This window comes from Eublepharis macularius, chromosome 4, assembly GCF_028583425.1.
Source record: "Eublepharis macularius isolate TG4126 chromosome 4, MPM_Emac_v1.0, whole genome shotgun sequence".
Lineage (NCBI taxonomy): Eukaryota > Metazoa > Chordata > Lepidosauria > Squamata > Eublepharidae > Eublepharis > Eublepharis macularius.
This window is the reverse complement of record NC_072793.1, coordinates 33399771-33415115: the sequence shown is the minus strand read 5'-3', so window position 1 is coordinate 33415115 and position 15345 is coordinate 33399771. Positions and strand designations below refer to the sequence as shown.

Below are 15345 nucleotides of genomic sequence, written 5' to 3'. Positions count from 1 at the left end.
GAACCGTCACCAAATGAGACTGTGGGAGATAGGGAACCTGTTTTTCCCCATGGACAATTTTCAACTATATGCCAAGCAAATGCTCTGAATGGCAAAATCCTTAGACATAGATGTGGCTTCTTCCTAGCCAAGACCCAAGGACAAAATACTGCAGAAAGTCTATTCTGAGAACCCAGCCAACATCACATTCCCATTGATTGAGAGGCTCCTGGATTTGATGTCTATACTGTGCCAGAAAACAGCTTCTATTACCCCTACACCTAAGGAGGGCTTTATAAAACCAAGGAGAATAAATGTCCTTTTCTGTTCATCCATCCTCCTCCATCATCGCTGGTCACAGAGGAGATGCAATCAGGACACAGGCAAGGTCACCATTCTAAGCCTGCTGACAGAGAGGGAAAGAACCTGGATAGCCTGAGACGAAAGATCTATACATCTGCGGCCGTCAACATCAAAATTGCTAATTATGCTTTATTATGGAGGCCTATCATATCTTCCTTTGGAATAAGGTGGCTGTGTACAACAAGCATCTGCCAGAGGACCAGAAAGTCCTAGCTGGAGCGATCCAAGAAACGGCAATCAGGCTTTCCAAGCAGCAGATAAATGCCGTAAGGCATGTGGCCAGTTCTTCCACGAGGGCCCTAGCTTCAGCAGTAGTCTTTCAGAGGCATGCTTGGCTTTGGCTTTGATCCACGGCTCTACCTATTGAGGTGAGGCAGAGTGGAAGATCTGCCATTTGAGGGAAAGACATTATCCTCACAAGAACTGATGGATATTTATCCCAGAAGCGAAAGGATCGGTAAACCATGAGATCCTACAGAGTGTTACCCCTCTCCCAGCAACCAAGTTCTACAGGCTGCTGCAATAGCAGCAGTACAGGGGTCGCTAGCTACCCCAGATATCATCCTTACCGGCATCAGTATCCTCACTATCGCCCAACACCTACTGTAAGCCTACTCATGAATTGAGACAAGGCATCTCATTGACAGGGAACAAGGATTCTAGCCTGAGTCAGAAGTATTCGAGCCTGAGTCAGTCTAGCGCAGGAGACACCTATTGTTTTTGGTGATTGATTAACCCATTTTTATGCAGCCTGGGCATCCTTCACCACAGATGTTTGGGTGTTAGAAGTTATCAAGTGTGTGGTTATAAAATTGAGTTTATCAGTTCCCCATGTCTGAGTCTTCTTCATAAACCTACTAGGGTGGCAAAAGAATTGTCAGCGCTGCTAGAGAAGGGAGTGGTATGAGTACCACCATCTGAACCTAGTCTGGAGTTTTACTTGAGGTTCCTCCTAGTCCATAAGAAGGACAGGGAGTTTCAATCTATATTAAACCTGAGGGACTTGAATAAGTTGGTCAGAAAACGTAAATTTAGAATGGTAACATTCAATATGGTATTGCAGTTGCTACCCTGTAATACTTAGTTTGTAGTCTTAAGCCTTAAAGACGCATATTTTCATATTTCCATCCACACTTCCCACAGAAAATTCTTAAGATGTCAATTTGGGGAAACCACATAGTGATACTAGCTACTACCATTCGGATTAGCTACTGTCCTAAGGGCATTTACCAAATGTGTGGCTATACTAGTTGCACACTTGAGAACTAGTGGTTGTTCAATATTTGGATGACTGGTTGATTTCTTCCCGTTCTAAGGAGGCCTTAGAGGGACACACAAACCTGGCTGTAGAGATGTGTCGGCGCCTGAGGTTAACAGTTAATGTTAAGAAATCCAACCTCAACCCCTCCAGGAAAGTACTATTTATTCGACTTTACTGGACTCCTCTTTATTGGGCTTTACTGGACTCCTCTTTAAATAAAGCCTTTCTTCCACTAGAGAGAGCACAGAAGCTTAAGACCTTAGTCATATCTCTTATTAACTGTAGTTTTCAATCAGCCCTGAAAATTCAAGTGCTTCTTGAACTAATGGCTGCAACTACAATAATTCCCCTAGCAGGACTGCATATGAGGAGCTTACAAGTATGGTTTCTATCTGCACACAACCCCTCCGTACACTCTCGGAATAGAAAGTATTCCATTCCCAGAACAGTGGTTAAGTCACTACGCTGGTGGTTGCTAGATCCCCATCTATTTAAAGGAGTTTGGTTTGGTTCTCCAAAGATTGAAGCCATGGTTACTATCGATGCCTCGATGGAGGGTTGGGGGGCACACTGCAACATCTCAATTGGATGAAGAGTGAGAGAAGTTTACATATCAGTATATTAGATATGAGGGCAGTCCATGACATGCTTATCTCCTTCTCAGATACTGTGCAAAACAAACACATCCAAATACTTACAGACAACTGTACCATGATATTCTACTTAGACAAATAGGGAGGGACCACTTCTAGGACTCTGAATGTAATTCATGGCGTTTTGAGATTGGGCAGTACGACACAATGTCTCCCTCCAGGCCATTCACATTCCAAGGACAGTGAATTTCATCGCAGGTAGGCTGAGCATGCTAGGTTTCTCCACTCTCGACCTCGAGTGGTCACTGAAGGAGTCGTGCGTTCAACTGATTTTCCAACAATGGGGATTTCCCAACATAAACCTGTTTGTGACAGACGAGAACAGAAAGGCTCCACTATACTGTTCCAGTATAGTATCTTAGATGGGACTGCACAGAAGACTGAAAATGAAAACAGGGTTGCACATACCAGTAACTGTTGTTCATTGCAATCTTCTGTGCAGGCACACATATCCTCCTTTCTTCCCTGCTATCTACTCTTCACTATTTACCTGGAGAGTCCAGTGGCTAAGGCGGAACTGAGGGTTGGAGCATCACTCCTCCCAGAGAGCGAGAAACTAGCCATGCATGTGCTCTGGGAGGGGACAGATGCCCCCTAGAGGAATTTTAGCTGTGGAACTGACTGATTAGCGCATGCGCAGTCCCATATGTGCCTGCAAGATCTCCATGAACAACAGTGCAATCCTGTTTTATATGCAACTCTGTTATGTACCAAAAGTCTTTTTCGTTCCAATTGCTGAATGATTATAGCATACTCTGAGGATCTAGAAAATTGTGTAGCTGTGAATATACAGTTTGTCAGTCCACAGTGCTCCATTTTCTACTGTTAGTGCACTTTAAGATTTTGTATATGCTTGTTTTTATAGTATGCTTTTATGATGTTCTAAAAATTTTATTACTGTTTGCTATAAGCTGATATGGCAACCTAACAGGTTGAAACACAGCCCTAGAAATTTAAAAATATGTAAGTCATGCCACAGAGTATAAAATCTAATTTTCTGGCACTATCTAAAGTTTTGTTGGTGATAGACAAGTAGACATTAGCATCAACACTAACTCAAGATCACACTTCTGCAGTCAACAGCTCAATACGATGATGCTTATAACCCCGGTGTTCTTGTTTACTCTGTGTATATTGGTCTATAGAAAAGCTCTGCCTGGATAGTTGGTTAATCTGTTAACTCAGTGAGCACATTGGCTCCTTACATTGAAAAGAATCATAAATATCCAAAAGAGGGACTTTTTTGATCCGCTACCGTTAGGCATTTCTGAATGAAATAAAAGTTAGTTTAGTGCTGTAAAACCAAAGCACACTGTAACAAGTCTTCAATTCCCTTTAACAGGAACGCCTCTGCCTGCCACACCTGGCCGTGCTGCTGTTGCCCCTGAGCGGAAAAAGGAGGAGCTGGTATTTGAGGATGATGGGCATGACCTCATGGACGCTCTGGGGTTTGGTGACAGTTCAAAGGCAGAGATGAAAGCTGGCAGAAAGGGCGAAGAGTAAGCAGTCTCGGCTCACTAAACTGTAGGAAGTTAAGGGATAGCATCAGGCGGGGAAAAGCAGAAGTGTGAGGTTGTCAGCAGACAGCACTGACAGAGTCAGATCTCTTTCCTGTTTTGCTCCTCTCAGTAGTCCTTTCCAACTCTGGAAAAGCCGATTCCTGGTGTCACAAAACAGACGAGGACTGAAAGCTGTGCAGCTCAGTAATAAATAACAATAACAACATTCGATTTATATACCACCCTTCAGGACCACTTACCCACTCAGAGTGGTTTACAAAGTATGTCATTATTATCCCCACAACAATAATCACCCTGTGAGGTGGGAGGGGCTGAGAGAGCTCTGATGGAGCTGTGACTGACCCAAGGTCACCCAGCTGGCTTCAGCTGGAGGAGTGGGGAATCAAGCCCGGTTCTCCAGATTAGAGTCCCGTCACTCTTAGCCACTACACCAAACTGGATCAGTGGGCTGCCTTGTGAAGGAGCAAGGGGACAAAATCACCTTGCTTCTCGCTCCACTCTGAAGAGAAAGGAGAAGGCAGTTCTGCCCCCTCCTCAGCACAGCCCGCTGACCTGCATGGCTGTTAGTCTGTGTAGATCTTGCTGCCGTGACCCCTGCTTGGCCGTCTGTGGACTCCGGCTCAGAATCATCGTAAGAGGAGCCTGAGGAACCAGAAACATCACCTGTGGAAGAACATGGGACTCAGGGCAACCCCCCACACTGTTTCAGCCCTCATCATTGACCCGTCAGGGGCCGATCACAAGGAGCCTGCTGTCAAGACACCACCACCAGAACCACCTGCTGCTTTCCCAGATCCTGGGAAAGCGGCATGTCAGCTATGGCAGACCAGGGCCTGGATCACTAGACTTCTAGGATTCTCCCATACCTGTCAGGAGCAGCTGAGGCAGCGGACTTGCAAAGAGCCGACTGAGAGAAGGTGAAGGGCCAGGCTAGCAGGCCGGGCTCCAGCAAGTGAGCCAGACCACTGACTTCATACCTGCAGGATTCTGGAATAAGGTGGATTCCAAAGGGGCTGCTCCCCCCCACAGCCTGTTTAAGCTGAGGGTGAGGAATGGAGCTTTGTAAGGCCACTGATCTTGAACTCCAGTCCAGACACTGCCAAGCTGTAGCTGGCAGGGTAAGCCTTGCTCTTGAGGAGTAGGACTAGGAAGCCTAAGGCCAGAACGCCCACAGTCCCAGGAATCAACTGATGGGATGAGGTGGGAAAGGAACGGGGGATCCTTGTGCCCGTGAATCACTGAATCCCATCCAGTGGTTTCACATGTGGGATAACCCAAACACAGTAACTACCATTTTTAACCTGTTGCACCTCTCTGCCTTACATGGTTTATGCTTCAGTTTGTTGGCCCTCATTCAGCCATTACAACCTTCTGAAGAAGGCTCCTTGTCCCGAAGGCTGGCTCCACACTTAGCTGAGCAGAGTAGTAGATGTGGCCCCATGGCTGCGGAGGTGAAAATAAAACCTGGATATCAGCTAAGAAGACTGGGGGGAAATAGTACACTCTTCCTAGAGCAGTGTGGGTCAAGGGACCCAAAAGTGTGTCATGAAGCCTCTGAAAGTGAGCCACAGGCCAGCTCTCCCTAAAGGTTCCTGTTTTTGTGACACTCCGCACACGTTGGATAATGCACTTCCAATCCTCTTTATAGATAATTTGGAACAGATTTTTTTTGTGTGCAGAACAAAAAATCCACCTTAAATGATTGATAAAGTGCATTGAAAGTGCATTATCCAACATGTGCGGAATCAGCCTCTTTCTGTCCTCTTTCTCTTTGTCAACTTCTCAGATTCTCACCTTCCACCTCTCTTTGCAACAATAATGGCAGGGGCGGGGAGGGTGGAATCTGTCAGGCAACTAGTACTTTATGGTAGTAGCTGGAAGGAGGAGGGAAAAAGGTTGAAGAGTTGGTGGGTGTTGTTCAAATGCAAAGGCTGGGTACTTTGGAATGCCATTTGCTGGGGGCGTCTACACCATTTGCGCAGTGTTTGTTGGTTTCTTAAATATTTAGTTGGCTACCGTAGAAAATGGAAAGCTCGATTAAGTGGGCACCCAGGTCATAGTCTGCCTCGGGCACCCAAAGTCTGCCTAGGGCCCTAGCAAGTAAATTTGGGAACCGCTGTCCTAGAGAACTCGGGTCCTAGAGAACCCAGTTGCTTGATTTGTGATGTAGGTTGGTTGATGTCATAGAGTATGCCCTGTCTTTCTTTTTGGCAGGGGGGAGCCTCGTCCTGCTCGATCCATGCTGGATGAATTGCTGGGAAGAGGAACAGCTACAAAACCTCTAGAGCGGCCAAGCATAGGAGAAGCCAAGGAGTTCAAACTGGATAAGAAATACAAAAAGCAAGCAGGTGAGTGTAGTGGTGGGAATTATCTATACTTCGTTTCCCCCTCCATACACATAGTATTCTAGTGGGTCATTTTGTGCTTCTTCTGAAACCTCAGGGATGAACATAACTGGAATTTGGACTCTGAGAGGGTGCTGGACGTTGAGAGGAAATCGAACATTAGATACCATGAGTGTGTGGTTGGTGAATTTTGCTTTTATGCAAAACGCTTGGTTGTGGTTACTCAGGCAGGTTATGGAAGAATTTGGCAGGCACTTCTCTTTCCCCACTCTTCCATGTAGTTTTCTTAGGTCCTTTCTAGATTATCTTCAGTGCAATAAATGCACAGTTGTTACTCTTTTAGTACATTTATTGTAAGGATGCCACAGTTTCCCAGTATTTAATATTTTCCATCCATTCTAATAACTCATCTAGTAGATAAGGAGAGTAAAGTTTGCCTGAACAAGATAATAAAGAGATTGGATGGTAACATGTGGGGTCTGAGCGAGACTCTTTTTTTTTAATGCGGGAAACATGATTCCTCCTCCAGTTAGCTCTTGGAATTGCCTTGTGGGGTGTTGTTGAACACGTTTCTTGAGCACCTGTTGGCCAGCGTCTGTTACAACATTAGTGACATAACTTTTTTTGCTTCTACACCCATCCCATTGTGTCACCTTTTAATGTTGTGTTGTTTTACTTATTCAAAGAACGCTTTATCACTGGAAATAGAAGCACTTCCATTTCCATGTAGCTTTTAAAACAGAAAAAGGAATAGTGACAGGAAAAAAAAGTAATGACAAACACCAGTGTCATAAATCTGTTGAATAAAACCAAAGAATAAAACCATTGATTTCCAAGTATAAAGGTTAATTTTATTTTCCTTCTGGTTTCTGAATTCTTCAAGATTCATGCATATTTATCACATTCATAAAGGTTTGTCTACAGTCATGCAATAGTAAGGAAAACAAATCTCCTAAAACATACGAAGCTGCTTCATACTGAGTCAGGCCCTTGGTCTACCAAGGTTCGTATCGTCTACTCTGACTGGCAGCAGCTTTCCAGAGGGAGATTTTTCACATCACCTGAGTCTCCTGACATCATCTGAGCCTTCTGTCTGGAGATGTCATGCTCTGCCGCTAAGCTGCTTGTAGACCATATGCTGTATTCTATCTCTTTGGCTTTGGAGTCTCTGAAGTCTGTAATGAAATCAAATGATTGTTTCAGTGTACATTTAACCAATAACTCCCAAGGGATGCTCTTGTCCTTATCTTTACAGATAAGGAAGATATTTGGGGAGATGAGTTCACTTTTGGAGCCTACCAGCCCACTGTGGCCTCTGCTCCAGAAGGACGGCAGTCAAGACGCCAGTCTGTCAGGTAGTGACAACACATTACTGCCTCCTATGACACTGCTTTTAAAATCCTAGCATCTGTGATTCTCTCTGTCATACGGCTTTCTCGTTGCAGATTTTCCTCTGAGAACCTCAGTGAGTTGAAAACAGACCAGAGATCCAAGCCTTCCACCCCAGTATCTGCTAGCCCTATCCGCAGCAAGGCTGGAGCTGATTGGCTGGGATTGAAAGATGAAGATTTTGACTCGCCACCTCCTTCTCTGCCGAAGGAATTTAGCAAAGGCAACATAAGAGGAGGTGCTACAGATATGTCCCATAGTCCTTCCAATGATGAGCATCCTCTCCCGACAAGATCGAAGCCAGCTATTGAAGAAAGAACACAGAATCCTGAACCCACGAAAGACGATGGTGACAGCTGGCTGAGTAACATCTTATCTCAGAAGAAATCTCAAGCACAGGAGAAGGTGGAGGAGGAGAAAGCTGAACCCCCAGACCCAGTGAGCTATGGAGAGGAGGTGGCTCCTGTCCCTCTCTCCAGGTACGATCAGAGGTTTCTAGCGTTCTGTATTTAAAGTCCTTCAGAACCTGTAAACAGAAAACCCCATTTCCACCAACCCAGGCCAATTGTTTGTGTTATGCATTACAATTTTATTATTTAGACCTTGCCACCCAACTAATGACTTACTTGAAAACTGGCCATTGGATCTGTTTATGCATTTCAATACAAGAGTTTTGCTGAGAATGTTTTCCCCCCCTTTTTTACTAGCCACCCTGCTACTTCCACACAAAAGCAGTCAAGTGTGCATACACATAGGGTTCCCACACTGAAAGAATCTGGGTAAGTATTACGGGCCGTTAGCATAATCCTCTTAAGAAATGAATGAATGGATGAATGAAAAGGAAAAGGGGTAGACCTTCTCAATGTTTTCAAAGAGCATCTGAAATGTTTTGTATGTGCTTGTATGGGGGACGTTGGTGATTGTGAGAATAAAAGACATTAACAGAATTGTGTAGATGTCCCCATAAATTTGAGGATACTTAAAAACAAGGAGGAAAATCAGCTCAGCTACCTTTTTTAAACCACTGTGACTAGATAAGAAAAAGATAGGCTAAATGGTTTCTGAGCTTCACTGATTGATCCTAGTTACATGCCATAAATGGTAATCTTTTTAATCTGACTATGGGTTTGTTTGTTTATGATATTTATAGTGTGCCTTTCTCACTGAGACTCAAGGTGGATTACTCAGGCAATATGATCAAGCCAATAGGATCTATGGCTCGGACATTCAGTAAACAATACAGTAGTGTCATGGATATAGCCAGAATTATGGGAGAACAGTTGCTCATGTAATTGCTGTCTTTGAATGATCTATGTAGTTATAATGGATGGTTTTCTGTTGACTGAGTTGATATTAAGATTGCTAAATAATGTTTTGTTAATAAAGGTTTAGAATGGAAACAGAGACTCCATAACTATGTTACTCTGTGTAGTACCTGGTAAGAACCTAAGATATTATCTGTGGTGTACCTCTTGCCAGGAGTTAAATGGTTTGATATATGAAAGTAACTAGACCCTCAGGGCTTCTTAAGTGCATGTTTATATCTGAATCAGGTCTGACCAGAATCGTCCAGAACAATAGGGATAGCAGGAATTTAAAAGCAAGCATAAATCCGAATGCAGAGATGAAAGACTGCTGAAACAAAACATATGTAATTAGACATATAGACCTATTCTAAAGTACATGATGTGAGATGTCAATGTCATGAACCTCTTCCTTTTCCAAAGGCCTTCCATGACATTGTTAAATGCTCAAGAACAAGCTGCTCCCGTTGTTTTATCCAGTTCTAGGAAAGGAACTCCCTTTGGAGATATCATCAAGGAAGGTAAGATTCAAACTCCAACTGAACTGCTCAAGAATCAACATTCTCAATGTACCTTCATCATGGATTAGTTTGGAAACCCTCCTAATTCCATTGTCCAGATTTACCCATTCTGTGACGTATCTAATTTTGAACTGGGCTACAGAGTATGAATGAAAAGATATGCTAGGGACAGATAGGGGGATTTTTGTGCAAACCAGAAGGATGTCCGAGGTTTGTAGAAAAACTGAAATCTAAAAAAAAATAGAACGGGGCATTAATATTTCCCAAAATAATAAAAACAATGTCTATAGCTTTAATAATGTACCCTGAGCTCTCAATTGCCATTTTGGAAGTTGCTAGGCAACCACAATATTACTGAGCCCTTGTGAGCCTTGATTTCTATAAAGCAAAGCAATGGAGGGAGGAGGGGTGTCTTGGAGACCAAAACACCCCTGGAAAGTGTCCCTTCCCCTTCCCCATCATCTTTGCTTGATGGATGAGGACTTGAGCACGGACAGGCCTGGTGGTGACCACTGGAGACTCACTACCCCCACTGCTTGGATCAGCCCAGTGGTCACCATGAAGCTGTGCCCAACTTTTCCCAGAGAGAAGGTGCCAGAGGGAGGGAAGGATGGAAAGCTGAAGACGGATTCGGGGACATATCAAAGTAGGCTGGCTGGCAGGTGGGGAGAAGAGATGGGAAAGAGGAATAGTGAGAGAGGGAGGTACAGGGGAAAACGAGATGTTCCCCACACGTTTTTGTGTGTCCCCTACTTGGAACATACAATTTGTAAAGAAAGCTGTTTTAATAATCATTGTCCTTGCAGCTCAAATTAAAGGTGGTAAAAAGGTAGAGGCACAATCCTGACAAATGGCAGGATTTTTTTAATACTTATTCTCACTTTGTAATAATATATCTAGTAGTCTCTCTGTTTCCTTCTTCCTGCTGTTGAGTTTGATGGGTAAGAAAGATTTTTGAAGCCATATTGAGCATATTGAGAAGTATGATGGGCCAGTAATTCTCTGTCATTTCTGCCACTCCTCCTCATCTCCTGTGTAATCTGTTTGAGCCTTCCCATGCATCCATGAGGCATATCATGTAAGGGATGCTGAGAGCAAGGTATGCATCCATAATAAGGTATACATCTACAGCCAGGGGTCATTTCGTAGAAACAAAGCTGCAGGAGCTCATTAGCATAACTCATTAGCTTATGCCACACCCCTTGATCAGGCCGAAAAGGCTCGGATTTGGCTGCTGCCAGACGGGGGAGTGTTCCCCCACCTGGCAGTGGCCTAATCAGGGCCCTTTTGGACCCAATCCAGGCCGAAACAGGTCCAAAAATGGCTCAAAATGGCCATTTTGGGCACATTTTGGCTTGGATCGGGCCCAGATCAGGTCAGTGCTGGGCAGGGGAGTGGTCCCCCGCCAGGCACCAACCCAATCCTGGCGGTTTTGATCCTGATCCCAGCCGAAACTGGCCCCAAATGGCCAAAAATGGCCATTTGGGCACCGTTTGGGCCCGGATCAGGGCCAAAACAGCCAGGATCAGGTCAGTGCCAGGCAGGGGAAGGTTCCCGCACCCAGCACCGACCTGATCGGGCTATTTTGGCCCCAATTGAGGCCCAAACGGCTCTAAAAGGTGGGCGGGGCCACCTGACTTGGGAGAACTGCCGGGACACTGTTCCTTTGCGTTCTCCCTCGAAATGAGCCCTGTCTATAGCCCTTTGCTTCTTTCAGTCTGAGGAACATCTTAGGACAGTAGCCATACTTCTATTGTTCTGTAGAATATTCAAAACAGAAATGTTCAGGAGAGCATTTTTTTATAAAAGGGTTAGAAGTGTAATAGAATAGAACAATCCAGGATGGCATCTTTATAAAGGAATAGGATTGCAGTACACTGTTATGATTATTCTAGGTATCATCTTACTTTTACTGCACTATTTTCTACTTTGGGGCTTTTCTACACACTCAACTTATTCCTGACTTTCCTAGCAATTGATCCCTAAGCACTAGAATTAGGTTTGAGTATGTTTCTTCACCATGTCTGCCCTCCCTTTGCATTTTTACAGTCGTGGAGTCAGTTTATTTTGTTCTGCACATGCCTTAAATGTCAGGATATTTAAGTGAAGGTCCTGTTGTCACCAATGGTGTCATTGGTGATGTCACAGCACCCCTCCCTTTTTTGTTTTTTTGCATGTGTTTATATTGCTATATCGATATAAAGGCTGGATTTTTTAAAGGAACAAACACACTGTCAGTCTTTGCATGGGGAAGTCTAAAAGCGGAGCAGCTCCGCCCCACATACCTAAGCCCCGCCCCCCACCATGATCCAAACCAGAGAGCCCCACCAAGACTGGCCCAGAGCCAGGAGGCAGAAGCTGCCACCAGTAGGACAGACTGATCTCTGTTGGGAGGGAGCTCAGAGCAACAGCCTCCCCACCTACCTGCCCTGGGCCACCAGGACTTTTACAATAATAAAAAATCATCCTTTTCATATAGCTCTTTCAACTTACTATTGCAATAATAGATGCAGCAGATTCTCTGAATTCCTAGTTTTCATTTTAAAAAAAGTCTCTAGCCGAGATAAAAGAAAAAAAGGCGTATCTCCACACTGAAAGGTGCTAGAGACTTACTTTAAAAAAAATGAAAACAGAGAATTCAGAGAAACATTATGCATGAGGAAAACAATTGACTCAAAATTAGCTTCCAGAAAAAGATCGCGGTAAAAGTGGTCTCAAAAGAACTGGGAAACAGGGGAAACCCCCAAAAAACAAGCAACAACTAAAGGCAAAAAAATGTGCAGAAATTGGGAGAAATTGAAGCAGTATGGAGCCAGAACCAATGGGGGGAAAGCCATGTGGAAACCTTCTTTGTAGTTTCACTATACCTTGCCAAGGCAGTTTGTGGTTCGCATTATCTTCTACTTATGTAATCCTAGTTCAGTTGCATTGTTCATTGGATGCCATATACTGTATGATTGCCTTGCGTTTTTTTAAAAATTCTATAATCCACCTTGAGTCTCAACAAGAAAGGAAGGATATAAATAAAGTAAATAAATGTGCTGTAGTGTTTTTGTATTATTTAAAATAGTTCTACACTGCCTTTCTACAAAAGATGTGTTCAGGGCATTTTACGATAAAAAACAGTAAAACACATACAAGAATGAATCTGAAACTGAACAGCAGGCAGGAGTTTTATAAAGCAACAAGTAAATAAAATTCTGTGAATTAAAATTCTGTGGATTTTGTTTTTAGAATTAATGTACATATCCCTGTTTTTGCATAACCCATTACACAGCAAATTAATGGGAGAACGGGGCTGTTTTTGCCTGGTGCCAAAAGAACAGTAAGAAAAATGCTAAGCAGAGCTACTTCGGGACTATAAACTGGGGGCTGCTATACGGAAGGCTATCTTTCTCAATAGTTCAATGGCTTTTTCCAATTCTACCCTCTTTTTCACCTTTGAAAAGCTATGCTAGAAGATTGCCCTCCCTGTGTACCTCTTCACTGGGAAGGTGTCTAAACACATTGCTTCAGCTGATTTTTATATTTACTGAATTTCCAGCACCTGTAGCTTCTTTGCAAAGAGCCCAAGAAGAGCTCCAGATTCCAGCAGTCACCCAGGACAAGGTAATATTAGATTTTTATTGGAGGGAAATAAATGGAAGGGACAAACGAATAAAGCAAGCAGGCAGCAGTCCATGTAGACTGTCTGATTTGTCCCAAACTCTTCTGTTCCCATCATGCTTGAGTTTAAAGAGGAACTGGATTTAATCCCAGAAGGCTGCATAGTCCAGGAGGGTTTGGATTTGGGAGCAGCCATGTTCAGTCCAAGGATGGCCTTGGAGCACTTGCCTGGATGCTTTCTGAGTCTGAACCCTCCAGGGAGAGTGCTGTACTTTCCAGCTACAAAGATAAAGTGGAGGCTCACAGACTTTATCCAAGCCTTCCTGAATAAATCATCTGCCCTGGACCCCTTTCGGTCTGGTTTTAGGCCAGGCTACAGGGTGGAGACAGCATTGGTGGCCTAGTGGATGACCTCCATCTAAATGTGGACAAAAGTGATACCTCTCTTTTGCTCTTACTAGACTTATGAGCAGCCTTTAGTACAGCGGACCATGTTGTCCTGTTGAAATGTTTGGAGGCAGGGCTTTTTTTCAGCTGGAATGCGGTGGAACGGAGTTCCGGAAACTCTTGAAAATGGTCACATGGCTGGTGGCCCCTCCTCCTGACCTCCAGACAGAGGGGAGTTTAAATTGCCCTCTGCACCGCGGAGGGCAATCTAAACTCCCCTCTGTCTGGAGATCAGGGGGCGGGACCACCAGCCATGTGACCATTTTCTCCAAGGGCAACCCACTGAGTTCTACCACCTCTTTTCCCAGAAAAAAGCCCTGTTTGGAGGTATAAACAGGGATAAGGGATGTGCGTTTTTGATTGGTTCAGATGGTTCCTTAAGGACAAGACTCAGAATGTTGCTGTAGGGACACGTTTTTTGTGGTGCAGGACCTGCCTGGTGGGATTCCAAAAGACTCAATCTTGTCCTCCATGCTATTCAATCCCTCCGTAAAGCCCTAAGGATAAATCAGTCATAGTTCTGGAATATGGTATCATCAAAATGCGGATGGCACCCAGCTCTATAATTTTTCTTATATTTCCAAATCTTGTTATGTAGTAGAGACTCTGAACCAGTGTCTGGGAGCTATAGGTAAATGGTTATGGGTAGACAAGCTGAAGCTGAATTCTGATAAGATGGAGGTAATGTTGGCTGGGAAGGCTGAGGTCTTGAAGGACTCGGTGCTCCCCAATTTTGAGGGGGTCCAACCATCTCTTGCTAATACAGTTAAGAATTTAGGGATTATTGTTGGGGAAGCAAGACATTCTACCAACTCCACTTAGCTTGGAAGATGGCCTCTTACCTGCGGACCAGCCATGTAGATCCATGGTATAGCTTGACTACTGTAATGCATTCTACGTGGGTCTTCCCTTTAAGTCAACTCAGAAAATACAGTTGGTACAGAATGCTGCGGCCTGGCAACTAAGCGGTGCCAAGTGGAATCTGCTTATTTCTACAGACATTCCATTGGTTACTAATCTTTTACTGTGTTCAGTGCAAGGTATTTATTAGCTATTACCTATAAAGCCCTTAAAGGCATTGGACCCATGTACCCGCAGGACCACCTCTCTATGTTATGTGCTACGTTTCACTGCAACAGCTCCACTCATCTGAGCAAAGCCTTCTGAAGGTGCCACCCTGCAAACAGATGAAAACAGCAGTTGCCAAATCATTATGGAATGGTCTGCCTGAGCCTATTAGAAAAGTCCCCACACTTCTACTGTTTCACAAAATGCACAAAACAGAATTGTTCAGAAGTGAATTCTTGTAGAAGGAGCAAAAGTCAGGTGGTGGCTTTTATTAGGGATGACGTTTTTCCTACACTGATTGTCTTGTTGCCTTAAACAGATAGGTTTGCATGAACTGTTAGGTTTTTCCCTTCTGTTCTATAATCCCAGCCCAACTACATTATTTTGTCCTACTAGAAATCTTTGCTGTTAGATTCAAATTCAAATGTTATAATTATCTTGTAATCTGCTCACTGATTGCCTGATGTTATCATATTTTGTGATCTTCCTACTGATTGAAAGTTTTTATGATGCTTGTAATCTGTCTTGAGTCCCAGTAAGAATGGTGGACTATAAATGGAAATAATAATAATAATTCATAGACTTGTTTAGCATCAGGAAGAGTTCCTCTTTAAATCTGAGCTTGATGGGCGTGACTGTTACCTAGCATAACACCCTGCATTTGCAAAGTTCTTTGATTTAAAGCATGACGTAGCACACTTGGTAATTTCCGTCATATAAACTTCCAGGAAAGGAGATTCTACTATTCCCTTGGGGATCCTTTACAGGTCCAGTTCCCAAACTATTTTCCATGCGCACAGAGCTCTTTAAAAGGGGGGAAATGCACAGTCCTTTTCTCCAGTACTCATAAGTTCCTTCAGCAGGAACTCTTCTCCAGCAAGTTGTTCTG

At 43.8% G+C, this 15345-nt stretch overlaps 1 protein-coding gene across 3 annotated transcripts in view; it reads left to right on the top strand.

Moving 5' to 3' along the window:
• The window catches only part of FBF1 (Fas binding factor 1), a 47700-nt gene that overhangs the window by 11486 nt on the left and 20869 nt on the right, over positions 1-15345 (top strand). For all 3 annotated transcript variants that reach the window (XM_054976998.1, XM_054976997.1, XM_054976999.1), the window contains 7 exons: positions 3599-3755; positions 5991-6124; positions 7377-7476; positions 7567-7989; positions 8218-8289; positions 9238-9335; positions 12880-12944. In XM_054976998.1, the coding sequence (XP_054832973.1) occupies positions 3599-3755; positions 5991-6124; positions 7377-7476; positions 7567-7989; positions 8218-8289; positions 9238-9335; positions 12880-12944 (1049 nt within the window). The remainder of the gene's footprint in view (positions 1-3598; positions 3756-5990; positions 6125-7376; positions 7477-7566; positions 7990-8217; positions 8290-9237; positions 9336-12879; positions 12945-15345) is intronic.